The sequence below is a fragment of the Coregonus lavaretus genome (genome assembly GCF_964263955.1).
Source record: "Coregonus lavaretus genome assembly, contig: HAP1_SCAFFOLD_8340, whole genome shotgun sequence".
Classification (NCBI taxonomy): Eukaryota; Metazoa; Chordata; class Actinopteri; order Salmoniformes; family Salmonidae; genus Coregonus; species Coregonus lavaretus.
In genome coordinates, this window is record NW_028158549.1 from 53 (window position 1) to 13326 (window position 13274).

The window sequence follows — 13274 nt, forward strand, 5'->3', positions numbered from 1 at the left end:
CATACCAACACCCTCTAACCCCAACATACCAACACCCTCTAACCCAACATACCAACACCCTCTAATCCAACATACCAACACCCTCTAACCCAACATACCAACACCTAGTCTGATGAATCTCTAGCAACAACCCAACATACCAACACCCTCTAACCCAACATACCAACACCCTCTAACCCAACATACCAACACCCTCTAACCCAACATACCAACACCCTCTAACCCAACATACCAACACCCTCTAACCCAACATACCAACACCCTCTAACCCAACATACCAACACCCTCTAACCCAACATACCAACACCCTCTAACCCAACATACCAACACCCTCTAACCCAACATACCAACACCCTCTAACCCAACATACCAACACCCTCTACCCAACATACCAACACCCTCTAAGCCCAACATACCAACACCCTCTAACCCAACATACCAACACCCTCTAACCCAACATACCAACACCCTCTAACCCAACATACCAACACCCTCTAACCCAACATACCAACACCCTCTAACCCAACATACCAACACCCTCTAACCCAACATACCAACACCCTCTAACCCAACATACCAACACCCTCTAACCCAACATACCAACACCCTCTAACCCAACATACCAACACCCTCTAACCCAACATACCAACACCCTCTAACCCAACATACCAACACCCTCTAACCCAACATACCAACACCCTCTAACCCAACATACCAACACCCTCTAACCCAACATACCAACACCCTCTAACCCAACATACCAACACCCTCTAACCCAACATACCAACACCCTCTACCCAACATACCAACACCCCTCTAACCCAACATACCAACACCCTCTAACCCAACATACCAACACCCTCTAACCCAACATACCAACACCCTCTAACCCAACATACCAACACCCTCTAACCCAACATACCAACACCCTCTAACCCAACATACCAACACCCTCTAGCCCAACATACCAACACCCTCTAACCCAACATACCAACACCCTCTAACCCAACATACCAACACCCTCTAACCCAACATACCAACACCCTCTAGCCCAACATACCAACACCCTCTAACCCAACATACCAACACCCTCTAACCCAACATACCAACACCCTCTAACCCAACATACCAACACCCTCTAACCCAACATACCAACACCCTCTAGCCCAACATACCAACACCCTCTAACCCAACATACCAACACCCTCTAACCCAACATACCAACACCCTCTAACCCAACATACCAACACCCTCTACCCAACATACCAACACCCTCTAACCCAACATACCAACACCCTCTAGCCCAACATACCAACACCCTCTAACCCAACATACCAACACCCTCTAACCCAACATACCAACACCCTCTAACCCAACATACCAACACCCTCTAACCCACATACCAACACCCTCTAACCCAACATACCAACACCCTCTAACCCAACATACCAACACCCTCTAACCCAACCTCTAACCCAACATACCAACACCCTCTAACCCAACATACCAACACCCTCTAATCCAACATACCAACACCCTCTAACCCAACATACCAACACCCTCTAACCCAACATACCAACACCCTCTAACCCAACATACCAACACCCTCTAACCCAACATACCAACACCCTCTAACCCAACATACCAACACCCTCTAGCCCAACATACCAACACCCTCTAACCCAACATACCAACACCCTCTAACCCAACATACCAACACCCTCTAACCCAACATACCAACACCCTCTAACCCAACATACCAACACCCTCTAACCCAACATACCAACACCCTCTAACCCAACATACCAACACCCTCTAACCCAACATACCAACACCCTCTAATCCAACATACCAACACCCTCTAACCCAACATACCAACACCCTCTAGCCCAACATACCAACACCCTCTAACCCAACATACCAACACCCTCTAATCCAACATACCAACACCCTCTAACCCAACATACCAACACCCTCTAGCCCAACATACCAACACCCTCTAGCCCAACATACCAACACCCTCTAACCCAACATACCAACACCCTCTAACCCAACATACCAACACCCTCTAACCCAACATACCAACACCCTCTAACCCAACATACCAACACCCTCTAACCCAACATACCAACACCCTCTAACCCAACATACCAACACCCTCTAACCCAACATACCAACACCCTCTAACCCAACATACCAACACCCTCTAACCCAACATACCAACACACTCTAACCCAACTTACCAACAAACTCCAACCCAACCCAACAACACCCTCTAACCCAACATAACAACACCCTCTAACCCAACATAACAACACCCTCTAACCCAACATAACAACACACTCCAACCCAACATAACAACACCCATGCATACACACGTAACAGAGAACTCAAAAAATATATATTCAAAAGTGTCATTTATTAAAAGATTTTCCTTTTGTATCATCAATGTAAAAAGTACTCACAAGAGTAACACAGAGTGACAGCGGAGTAAGAGTGAGAAAAAGAGAAATAGTGAGAGAGAAGGTAAGTGAGAGAGAGAAAGGGATTAACAGATATGAGGGAGGAGTGTGAGAGAGAGAGAGAGAGAGAGAGAGAGAGAGATTAACAGATATGAGGGAGGAGTGTGAGAGAGAGAGAAAGAGATTAACAGATATGAGGGAGGAGTGTGAGAGAGAGAAAGAGATTAACAGATATGAGGGAGGAGTGTGTGAGAGAGAGAGAAAGGGATTAACAGATATGAGGGAGGAGTGTGAGAGAGAGAGAGAAGGAGATTAACAGATATGAGGGAGGAGTGTGAGAGAGAGAAAGAGATTAACAGATATGAGGGAGGAGTGTGTGAGAGAGAGAGAAAGGGATTAACAGATATGAGGGAGGAGTGTGAGAGAGAGAGAAAGGGATTAACAGATATTAGGGAGGAGTGTGTGAGAGAGAGAGCGAGAGAGAGAGAGAGAGAGAGAGAGAGAAAGAAAGAAGGAAGGAAAGAGAAAAGGGCAAGAGAAGAGAGGGGGAAGGATAGAGAGGGGGATGAGGGAGGGAGGAGTAGAGAGGGGGACTACAGCGTCTACTAAAATATAAAAAAGGCAGTTGAAATAAACAAGACATATTATTTCTGACCAATCAGCGATGGTCTCTGCAGTAGAAAACATACATGGAAAAGAGAACACAAAAATCAGTGCAATCAGTTTCTCTGTCAAAAAACAGCTGTATAAAAAACACAAGTAGGTAGAAGTGGCCCTTAACCACAGGCCCAGGGTCAGGTATGTTTTCAACCCCTAATGGTAAAAGTTAGGATTGGGGGTAGGAAAAACCTGATCATAGACCTGTGGTTAAGAGCAATTTATACCTCAAGCATAAAAACATCCCCCAGCCCCAAGTAAAGACGGTAGGTAGGTAACATGGAGGCTACCAGTAATTGTGTGTTCAGTTGTGGCTCTCCTTGGAGAAAGCTATAGGGAGTATGGATGCAACCATATTAACTTGTTTTAGCAGTGCTTTACTGGAAGCTCTGCATATAAACAGTTTATTAAGCATCAGTCAACTCTTTGTAAACCATGTATCATGTACCCCAGTTATTTCCTCTGTAGCTCAGTTGGTAGAGCATGGCGCTTGCAACGCCAGGGTAGTGTGTTTGATTCCCGGGACCACCCATACATAAAATGTATGCACGCATGACTGTAAGTCGCTTTGGATAAAAGTGTCTGCTAAATGGCATATATTATTATTATTTATTAGTAAATACATGTGTATTAATTATTTGTTATGAGGAATATATCAATCATGTTTCTTTCAGGTTTATTTTAGACAGTTATGTATAGCAGCATGATGATGGTGCAAAATAAATATTCATACTGTCTCCCTTTTAGCTTTGATCCTCACGTTTTTCAAGTTTGAGGAGCACCAAGAAGCACACAGGAGATAGCAAGCACAGCTCATATCCTCCAGTCAGACCAACCTAAATAATGAACTATAGAATACACCCCAAAGAAGAGGCAACTGTTAATCTAAAAACGTAAATAAATTAGCCACTGTTCATAAAAGACTATGACGTATATGTATAGAATACTGTTGTGTTGTACACATGACCACTGCACTGGTTGCAGTAGAGGTTGCCTTGCTGTTGTGGGATCTGTAGGCAGCTAGTTTTGCCCAACAGACCCCTGGAAGCCAGATAAGAGATTGAAGACAGGAATTAGGCGTTGTGTACTGTGTTATTCGACTAATTGTGTACTGTGCTATTAAGAAAGACAAGCAAACAATCAAAATGTAGAAAATGATTTGAAAGAATAAAATGCTTTGTTTTTTGTACACATCCTATTTGGTAAAGGCACAGTAGTCCAAAAGTCCAATCATCCCCCCAAAATGTGTCCCATCATAGCAGTAAAAACCACAAACAAACTGTTGTACAGCAACTTTCCCAAGAGCATCCCAAAGCCATCGGTCAACCAATCACAAGTTCACAGACAGAGAAACACAGCTGCCAATTAATAAATAAAGGTAATAAATAAATGCAGCGTTGTCAAGTCAACATGTCTGTCTGACTGTGAGTGAGCTCTTCTCTCAGGATGATATTTAGAGTCTCTCACTGAGCCATTTAAAGGATTAAGTTGTCCCTAGAAGCTGATCTAAGGTCTGCTTGGTATTCTATCCTCTACCGGTTAGGCCATTGAAATTTGATTTACTGTTTAACGGATGCCCCACTTCACATTTCTCCACACAGAATAAAACCCAGTTGTGTTTCATTAGTTTCAGTCATTATCGATCTTCACCCAAAACACCTCGTATCCGTCCTCACAAACAGATTGTGTCATGTTGGTGGATTGACATTGAATAGATTCTAATCCCCTTTAGACTTCAGTAGAGGTCATTGCCACGTCCTCTTAGATGTTATTCAGCTCTAGAGGTCATTCAGTAGTCTAATGGCATCTGACTAGTTGGATCATTCCTCACTTCTATCCGTAATGCCTCTGTCTATTGAACTGTCTGTCTGCTGTTATTCACTGGAAGCATCATCTCTGAGGAGTAAGACATAAAATATTGGTTCCGTTCATTCCAGGAATATAACTATCCTTAATCCCCAAATCTTATCCCACCTGTCCTCCTAACCATCTTCACCTCGTCACCTCTAACCTCCTTGCCTCCACCCACCTGAAACCCAAATATCACTAAGCCAACAGCATTTCGATTACGTTTGCATAGTGGCATTTTCCTTTTCTTAAGTGGAGTAAGAGAGTATACCATTCGGTCAATCAGAGATCCAATATTCTATGAACAAGGGTTGGGCTTTAAGAGGTGTTTACCAACCTTCCAGATCTACAACCACTATTTGTGCAAAAAAAATCAGATTGCTATGGAACTGTGATTATGATTTGATTCACAAGGACACATTCTGTCCTCATGTAGCAATAACTGTAGTCCCTCAGATATCGTTCGCATTAATGGTCCTAATTGCATTTAGGTAGTTGCAAAAGGTCCATCATTAAGGAAACACGTCAAATCACCTAAGCACCTGAAACCATGGCTGCAGTCCAAATTCAAAGTATATAGCCCTCGGCCCTAAACCCTCAGCCCTTGAATGACGTTTTACATCGTCACATCCGAGTGTACCTTAAATGTCCCTTGCCTAAGCGAGGGAGAGTGATGATCAGAGAGGCAACGTCCTTAGTGGAAATCTTGAAGTTGAACTTAAAAACAACGAACCTAAAGCTATTAATGTACCTAGCAAGCTAACGTAGCTAGCTAGCTACAGTTACCCATAGCTGGCTAGCTACAGTTACCCATAGCTGGCTAGCTAGCTTTATAGTTTGGTCATTTATTCCAATACATTTCAGAGTTCCCAAAAATATGTTTATGAAGCTAGCTACGTTTTGGGCCTCTGTAGCTCAATTGGTAGAGCATGGCGCTTGTAACGCCAGGGTAGTGGGTTCGATCCCCGGGACCACCCATACGTAAAAATGTATGCATACATGACTGTAAGTCGCTTTGGATAAAAGCGTCTGCTAAATGGCATATTATATTATTATATATTTTTATAGGCTCCTCACTACTATTTTTTAGCAAGCTAGCATCATAATTCTGTCTGACAGGCCGAAAATGCAGCCGTGTTGATTAAATGTGACACTTCGCGGCCACTGGAGTATGACACTTGACTACAGTTTGCATTGAATTGTGGGTCATATCAACCCCACAAGTTCTTCACTCGCTCCCTTGAGCTAAATCGAGTGCCGAGGGGGCAATGTTAGTGAATTGGACCTCCACTTAAGATGGCAATCAAACTGCATCCGGTTTCGAAGGGGATTCCCCCAAGGGAAAATGGCTAGTGCAAGGGCTGAGGGGTTCAAAAAATAAAGTGTTTGGACTGCAGCCCATTTCCACCACCCTGACTCTCCCTATCACTGCAGCTTTAGCATGTTGACGTAGTCACACTAGTCTGCTGGTCGGAGCGTGCTCAGTGCATCAGGTCTATAAAGGGGCGGGGTTAACCCTGCTCTTACGCTCCACCCTTTTTAAAGGCTTTGTCGTGATTGAATGAGCCTGGCCCCGCCCCTGACAGGTCTTTAAGGTATTTTTCCCAGTCTTCCCGGCAACAGGCTGGCTTTGGCACCCGATTGGCTGCTGCTGGCTTTGGAGGTTGTTGAAAGGTGTGGTGGAAGAGATTACGCTGTCCTGCATGGCTGGACTGCCCCTGGTGGTGGGAGGTGGTATGACAGGCAGCAGCTGTTTCCCCTTCCTTGGTTTCCAGGGGGAAAGGATGGGTGCTATGAGGACCGAGGTGGGACCGGGCTCAGAACAGAGACCCGCTTTGTTGCTCGATGACTCTCCCTCTCCGCTCTCCTCATCTTCCTTTCTCTCATTCTCCTGGTCGCTGGTGGGGTCCAGGGGGTGTGGGGGTACCCCTGAAGCTGCCGAGGGGACGTCTCCCCCCTCCTTCCCCCTCTCCTCTCCTCCACCGGCGTTAAGCCTCTTAAAGAGTACAGGAGGAGGGGTGTCAGAGTCTGTGTCTGACCAACTCAGTCTGCGCTTCTGGAGAGAGACAGAGATAATGTTTTCAGCCACAACTTGTTATCAACATATTATTGTGTGTGCGCGCGTGCATGTTTGTGTGTTCTCACCTTGACAGGGATGTGTGACTGGTCTCTGTGCTTGTGTGGGGGGGTGCTGCATGGGGTGTCCCGGAGTGAGAGGTGAGGGGGGGAGAGGGTAGGGGCAGTAGGTGGGGCCAAGGGGGACACCTGTGGAAACCACATCTTCAGCATCGTCTCCACCTGGAGAAGAGTGTTCATATACTTCTCCCTACGGAGGTGGAGAGAGAGGGGAAGGAGGGGATGGAGAGTTAGAGAGAGGAGGATTATAAGGTTTAGAAAACAACCATTCTAAGAATAGCATAGACATTAACATTCCTGGTCTCATCTAACATTACTAAACACAGATCCAGACTAAATACAGTTCTCTCTATAAACATTCAAACTGGACTTCTTATTATGAAAGTTATCTTTTTCTGCTGTTGTGACAGAATGCTGAAACTGAGTAGTGCAGGGTTGAGTCCAGTAAGCACATAAACAGGTGTGTGTGTGTGGTCTTACCCGATGTTGGGTCTCCGTAAGATCCCTACGATCCTCTGGATGCGGTCCATGGCTGCGCTCTGCTGGAAACTACTCAGACCTGTCAATCAAATACATAATCCTCCAGTCAACATTCACACTATAACTGTCAGACACACTCCAGACACACACCAATATGCCTACAGATGAAAACTACAGACACAGTAGCTGCAGACTAGATCAATACAGACTAGATCAATACAGACTAGATCAATACAGACTAGAATATTACAGACTAGATCAATACAGGCTGGCTCAATACAGGCTGCAGCATCACACACCAGTGTAGGAGAATGGTGCTTACCACGGTCAAATCGTCCTCCCTTCAGTCCATTCAGCAGCTCCAGTAAGGGCCTGACAAACCCCTGCAGCTCAGCACACTGAAAGAGAGAGAGAGAGAGAGAGAGAGAGAGAGAGAGAGAGAGAGAGAGAGAGAGAGAGGAGGGATGATTATTAATGGGGTACAGTACTGTGGTCAAACTGTCTCTGAAGTTGGTTCAGTCTCAACATCTGAAGGAAGACAAGTTATGTATCCCTGTCTTCCATCCCAATCCCTCTATCTCTCTCTGACATTCACCTTCTGGGCAAAGAGCAGGTCTCCCTCTGTCTTCTCTCTCTCCGTCTCGCTTGTTCTCTCTCTCTCAGCTGTGACCCTGGGGTGACCTCCAGTAACCTCTGACCCCCGTGACTCATCCTCCTCACGGTCGGTGAAGCCGTCACACGCCCACTGGGACTCGGGACTGTCTGCCCCGGCACTCCCGTCGCTCCTGACCATGCCCCCAGTGCTGAGGATGATGGAGGGCGAGCGTTCGGACAGGAAGACGTCGGTGTCATCCTCCGCCTGCTCAGAGTGGCTGAACAGGTAGCTGTCACTGGAGCTCAGCGAATCAACGGAGGGCTGGGAGGAAGTGCTCCCCTGCGATTGCATCACTGTGGGTTTGGAGAGAGAGGGGGAAAGGGGGGAGAGGAGAGAGAGCAGGGGGGAGAGGGGTAAGGAGAGAGAGGATTTAGAAGAACAGCCAAGTAACAAAATGTGCCCTCTATGACAACAGCCAAATGACATTGTATATTCAACTGAGAGAATGAAAAATACAACCCCTATTTATGTTTATTTATTTTCCCTTTTGTACTTTAACTCTTTGCATATAATATGACATTTGAAATGCCTTTATTCTTTTTGAACTTTTGTGAGTGTAATGTTTACTGCAAAACATTTTTGGGGGGTTATTTCACTTTTGTTTATTATCTATTTCACTTGCTTTGGCAATGTAAACGTATTTTCCCCATGCCAATAAAGCCCCTTAAATTGAAATTGAATTGAAAGAGGAAGAGGGACATTGCTGTGGAAATTGCTATAGGGGAGACATTTCTTTTAAATCCTACAACCCAAAAATAATAACACCAATTCAAAATGGTGGGTCTACCAGTGGCCTAGTTTAACATGATGTAGAGCGCGACTGGGGGTATGCAGTAGGCACACAATGGCAGTGCATGTCTGGCTCCCATTGAGGAGAGAGGAGATGGGGAAAGAGAGAGTGAAACGTGAGGGGGAAGGGTGCGAGTAGAATAAGCAGTAGTAGAATCCAATAAGGCAGGCTGGGTCTCTCTCTCTCTGCCTCTCTCTCCTCCACTGCCTCTGGGGTTCTCTCTCTCTCACCCCTCCCCTCTGTCTCGCTCTTTCTCTCCATCCCCCTCACTCTGATTCACTCACTATACCACCCCCCTTCTCTCAGTTTTTCTGTATGCCTCCCATCTCTTCCTCTCTTTTTCTACCCTCTAACCCCCTCCTCTTTGTGTGCTTTCTGCTGTAGACAGTCCTCCTCTCTCCTTTCCTTCCTCTCTAACCTTCTCTCTCTCAATTCAATTTCAATTTCAATTTAAGGGCTTTATTGGCATGGGAAACGTATGTTAACATTGCCAAAGCAAGTGAAGTTATGAAGTGCTTTGAAGTGCTTTGAAGTGCTATGAAGTGCTATGAAGTGCTTTGAAAGACTGGTCATGGCTCACATCAACAGCATAATCCCAGAAACCCTAGACCCACTCCAATTTGCATACCGCCCCAACAGATCCACAGATGATGCAATCTCTATCGCACTCCACACTGCCCTTTCCCACCTGGACAAGAGGAACACCTACGTGAGAATGCTATTCATTGACTACAGCTCAGCATTCAACACCATAGTGCCCTCAAAGCTCATCACTAAGCTAAGGATCCTGGGACTAAACACCTCCCTCTGCAACTGGATCCTGGACTTCCTGACGGGCCGCCCCCAGGTGGTAAGGGTAGGTAACAACACATCTGCCACACTGATCCTCAACACGGGGGCCCCTCAGGGGTGCGTGCTCAGTCCCCTCCTGTACTCTCTGTTCACCCATGACTGCATGGCCAGGCACGACTCCAACACCATCATTAAGTTTGCCGACGACACAACAGTGGTAGGCCTGATCACCGACAACGATGAGACAGCCTATAGGGAGGAGGTCAGAGATCTGGCCGTGTGGTGCCAGGACAACAACCTCTCCCTCAACGTGACCAAGACAAAGGAGATGATTGTGGACTACAGGAAAAAAAAGAGGACTGAGCACGCCCCCATTCTCATCGACGGGGCTGTAGTGGAACAGGTTGAGAGCTTCAAGTTCCTTGGTGTCCACATCACCAACGAACTATCATGGTCCAAACACACCAAGACAGTCGTGAAGAGGGCACGACAAAGCCTATTCCCCCTCAGGAGACTAAAAAGATTTGGCATGGGTCCTCAGATCCTCAAAAAATTCTACAGCTGCACCATCGAGAGCATCCTGACTGGTTGCATCACCGCCTGGTATGGCAACTGCTTGGCCTCTGACCGCAAGGCACTACAGAGGGTAGTGCGTACGGCCCAGTACATCACTGGGGCAAAGCTCCCTGCCATCCAGGACCTCTATACCAGGCGGTGTCAGAGGAAGGCCCTCAAAATTGTCAAAGACTCCAGTCACCCTAGTCATAGACTGTTCTCTCTGCTACCGCACGGCAAGCGGTACCGGAGTGCCAAGTCTAGGTCCAAAAGACTTCTCAACAGCTTCTACCCCCAAGCCATAAGACTCCTGAACAGCTAATCATGGCTACCCGGACTATTTGCACTGCCCCCCCACCCCATCCTTTTTACGCTGCTGCTACTCTGTTAAGTATTTATGCATAGTCACTTTAACTCTACCCACATGTACATATTACCTCAACTAGCCGGTGCCCCCGCACATTGACTATGCAACGGTACCCCCCTGTATATATAGCCTCCCTACTGTCACTTTATTCTATTGTATATATAGCCTCCCTACTGTCACTTTATTTTTTACTTCTGCTCTTTTTTTTCTCAACACTTTTTTGTTGTTGTTTTATTCTTACTTTTTTGTTTAAAATAAATGCACTGTTGGTTAAGGGCTGTAAGTAAGCATTTCACTGTAATGTCTGCACCTGTTGTATTCGGCGCATGTGACCAATAAAATTTGATTTGATTTGATTTGATTTGATTTGAAGTAGATAGTAAACAAAAGTGAAATAAACAATAAATCTCTCTCTCTCTTTAATCTGGGAGTCCCTGTTGGTTCGTGACCTCAGACTACACTAAGAGGGGTAACGTGAGCCCACTAGTATCTCCACACACAAAGTCTAACGCCCACCACCTAAAAATACACACTTTTCTATCTACACCCTTTTCTATCTACACACACATACAGTTTACCCCCCCCCCCCCCCCCCCCCCTCGCCACGCACATTCTGCTAGAAAGTAAACCCTCTGTGATAATAGTTCCTCTGCAATGTACACACACACACACACACAGACTTCACTGTTTAATAGCCTGTTACAGAAGTTGTGATTTTTACAAGAAAGGGACCACAGTACACTTGGGTAACATAATTGTAACAATCCTAAAAACGATTATAACAGTTTGATTATAACTCTGGTATAACTGTTTCCTGGGATAGACTTTGTGGGAATGTATAGATGAATGACTGGATGCATGCCAATATTATGTAATACAAAGACCTAACATGGACCAATGGATCAACCCACTGAATCATATGAGCCAAAACTGATACACTCCTCCTGCCATTCCGTAGCTTTTATTTTTCAGTGTGTTTGTGTGTGTGTCTGTGTCTGTGTCTGTGTTGGTCCAGCCCCGTGCAGGTATGTAGGCTGCAGGGGAATTTCACTGTGTCTCAGGTGGTGTGTGTGTGTGTATGTGTGTGTGTGTGTGTGTGTGTGTGTGTGTGTGTGTGTGTGTGCGAACACTGACAAATGTAATATATGATGTTAAAGTCTGACGTTGACAAAGGTCCAGCAATTGTTTCATGCTTTTAGAATGAACGCTAGCCTACAGCTCTATAACACTGTAATACATCAACCAACAACGATGTAACAAATTAGGAGTAGCCTAGCCTACACCAAACACAACGAACGTAATTAAGGAAACATTGTATCATGTCTCTGGAATAGCCTATCACAGTCAATTCTGGTAACCCGCGCAGGAATGTAGCAATGTAACATTTTAAAGAGGACACTCACCTGGAATATTGCAACAAAATAACAGCAGTAGAGCCGCCCACGGTTGCCAGAGCGGCTTTGATAACGTCTATCTCCGTAGCCTACTTGCAGATATTTGTCTCAGAGTCGTTGGAACATCAGGTCAGCAATCTACTTCCTCTCACGTTCGCCGGACCTCTTTGCTAGTTATTTCTATCTCCACGGTTTACGAGCGTCAACATGTGCACGGATACACGTGCCCACATTTGTTCGTGCCCTATTGGTTGGTCGTCTGAAGATACAAACTCCATTGGTGGAACCATGCAGCCAGTGATTTCTTTACTGCCTGCTGATTGGTGGGTCCGCGCGGTACTCAAAGCCCTGCCCATACATGTGGAGCTCGTGGTCAGGGCTGAGTGGGTAGTCTACTCGTGCCTCAGTCTACTACGGCTGAGCGGTGTAAACACACGCGCAGGCTTGAACCCCCACCCCAACATTTTAGGCCTATAGAGTTATTATAATAAATGCCTAAAATAAAAAGGAGTTATACTGTATAAAATATTTAGGATAGAGGCGTAGGCCAATAGGATGACTATTTTGTACCAGATGGTCTAGTCCTAAATGCTATATTAGGCAGGCCTATAACTCTGAGTAAATGGGTTGGCCATCGGTTCTCTCATGGACATGGGAAGCGCGCACGTGAATACGCGGCACCAAGCAAGGTCACCTCTCACATGGGGTCTGGAATAGAGTTCTGTTCTCATCGTTCTGATCTAGAGAAACACAAAACCAGTCATTATCAACGTGTGAAATAGGCTACCTCAGGAACAGAGAGGAGAACAAAGATCATATTGACACAGTTATTATGGGCTGCCGCAGCCTGTAGAATCTATGCCAGTATGTTTTTTTGTGGATGTGGCTGTTCATGTTGTTTTGTACTGTATCATGTTAATGTTAGGCAATAATCGTTTTCAATAAAGCAGAAATGTGAAGATGTGTTTTCAATAAAGAGATGTGTGGACAGATAACACAAAGTTCCCAATGATACGAATATTCTCTTCACTCACTGTATGTTTTATGGTAAAATAGTAAACACTTTTGGATTTGATATGGTCTTCTAGGCATGGAAAGCCAATACAGTCACAGAGGCATATAGCATAAGGTGCTTAGG

The 13274-nt window shown here is 45.5% G+C and overlaps 1 protein-coding gene across 1 annotated transcript; it reads right to left on the minus strand.

The window, feature by feature from the left end:
- Positions 1–3082: 3082 nt before the first annotated feature.
- Positions 3083–12229, minus strand: LOC311123855 (uncharacterized protein). The gene is made up of 7 exons (XM_084198078.1): positions 12146–12229; positions 8179–8531; positions 7906–7981; positions 7584–7662; positions 7113–7293; positions 3347–7023; positions 3083–3237 (listed from the first exon to the last, which is right to left on the minus strand). The coding sequence occupies exons 2-6, from the start codon at positions 8527–8529 to the stop codon at positions 6463–6465; spliced, it is 1248 nt and encodes a 415-aa protein (XP_084054204.1). The 5' UTR covers positions 8530–8531; positions 12146–12229; the 3' UTR covers positions 3083–3237; positions 3347–6462.
- Between the last annotated feature and the right edge of the window lie 1045 nt (positions 12230–13274).

Coding starts and splice junctions, on each gene's coding strand:
- LOC311123855 (XM_084198078.1), bottom strand. CDS start 8,529: ATGCAATCGCAGGGGAGCACTTCCTCCCAGCCCTCCGTTGATTCGCTG. Junction 7,663..7,905: donor GGGAGGACGATTTGACCGTG/GTAAGCACCATT, acceptor TTTGATTGACAG/GTCTGAGTAGTTTCCAGCAG. Junction 7,024..7,112: donor AGTCACACATCCCTGTCAAG/GTGAGAACACAC, acceptor GTCTCTCTCCAG/AAGCGCAGACTGAGTTGGTC.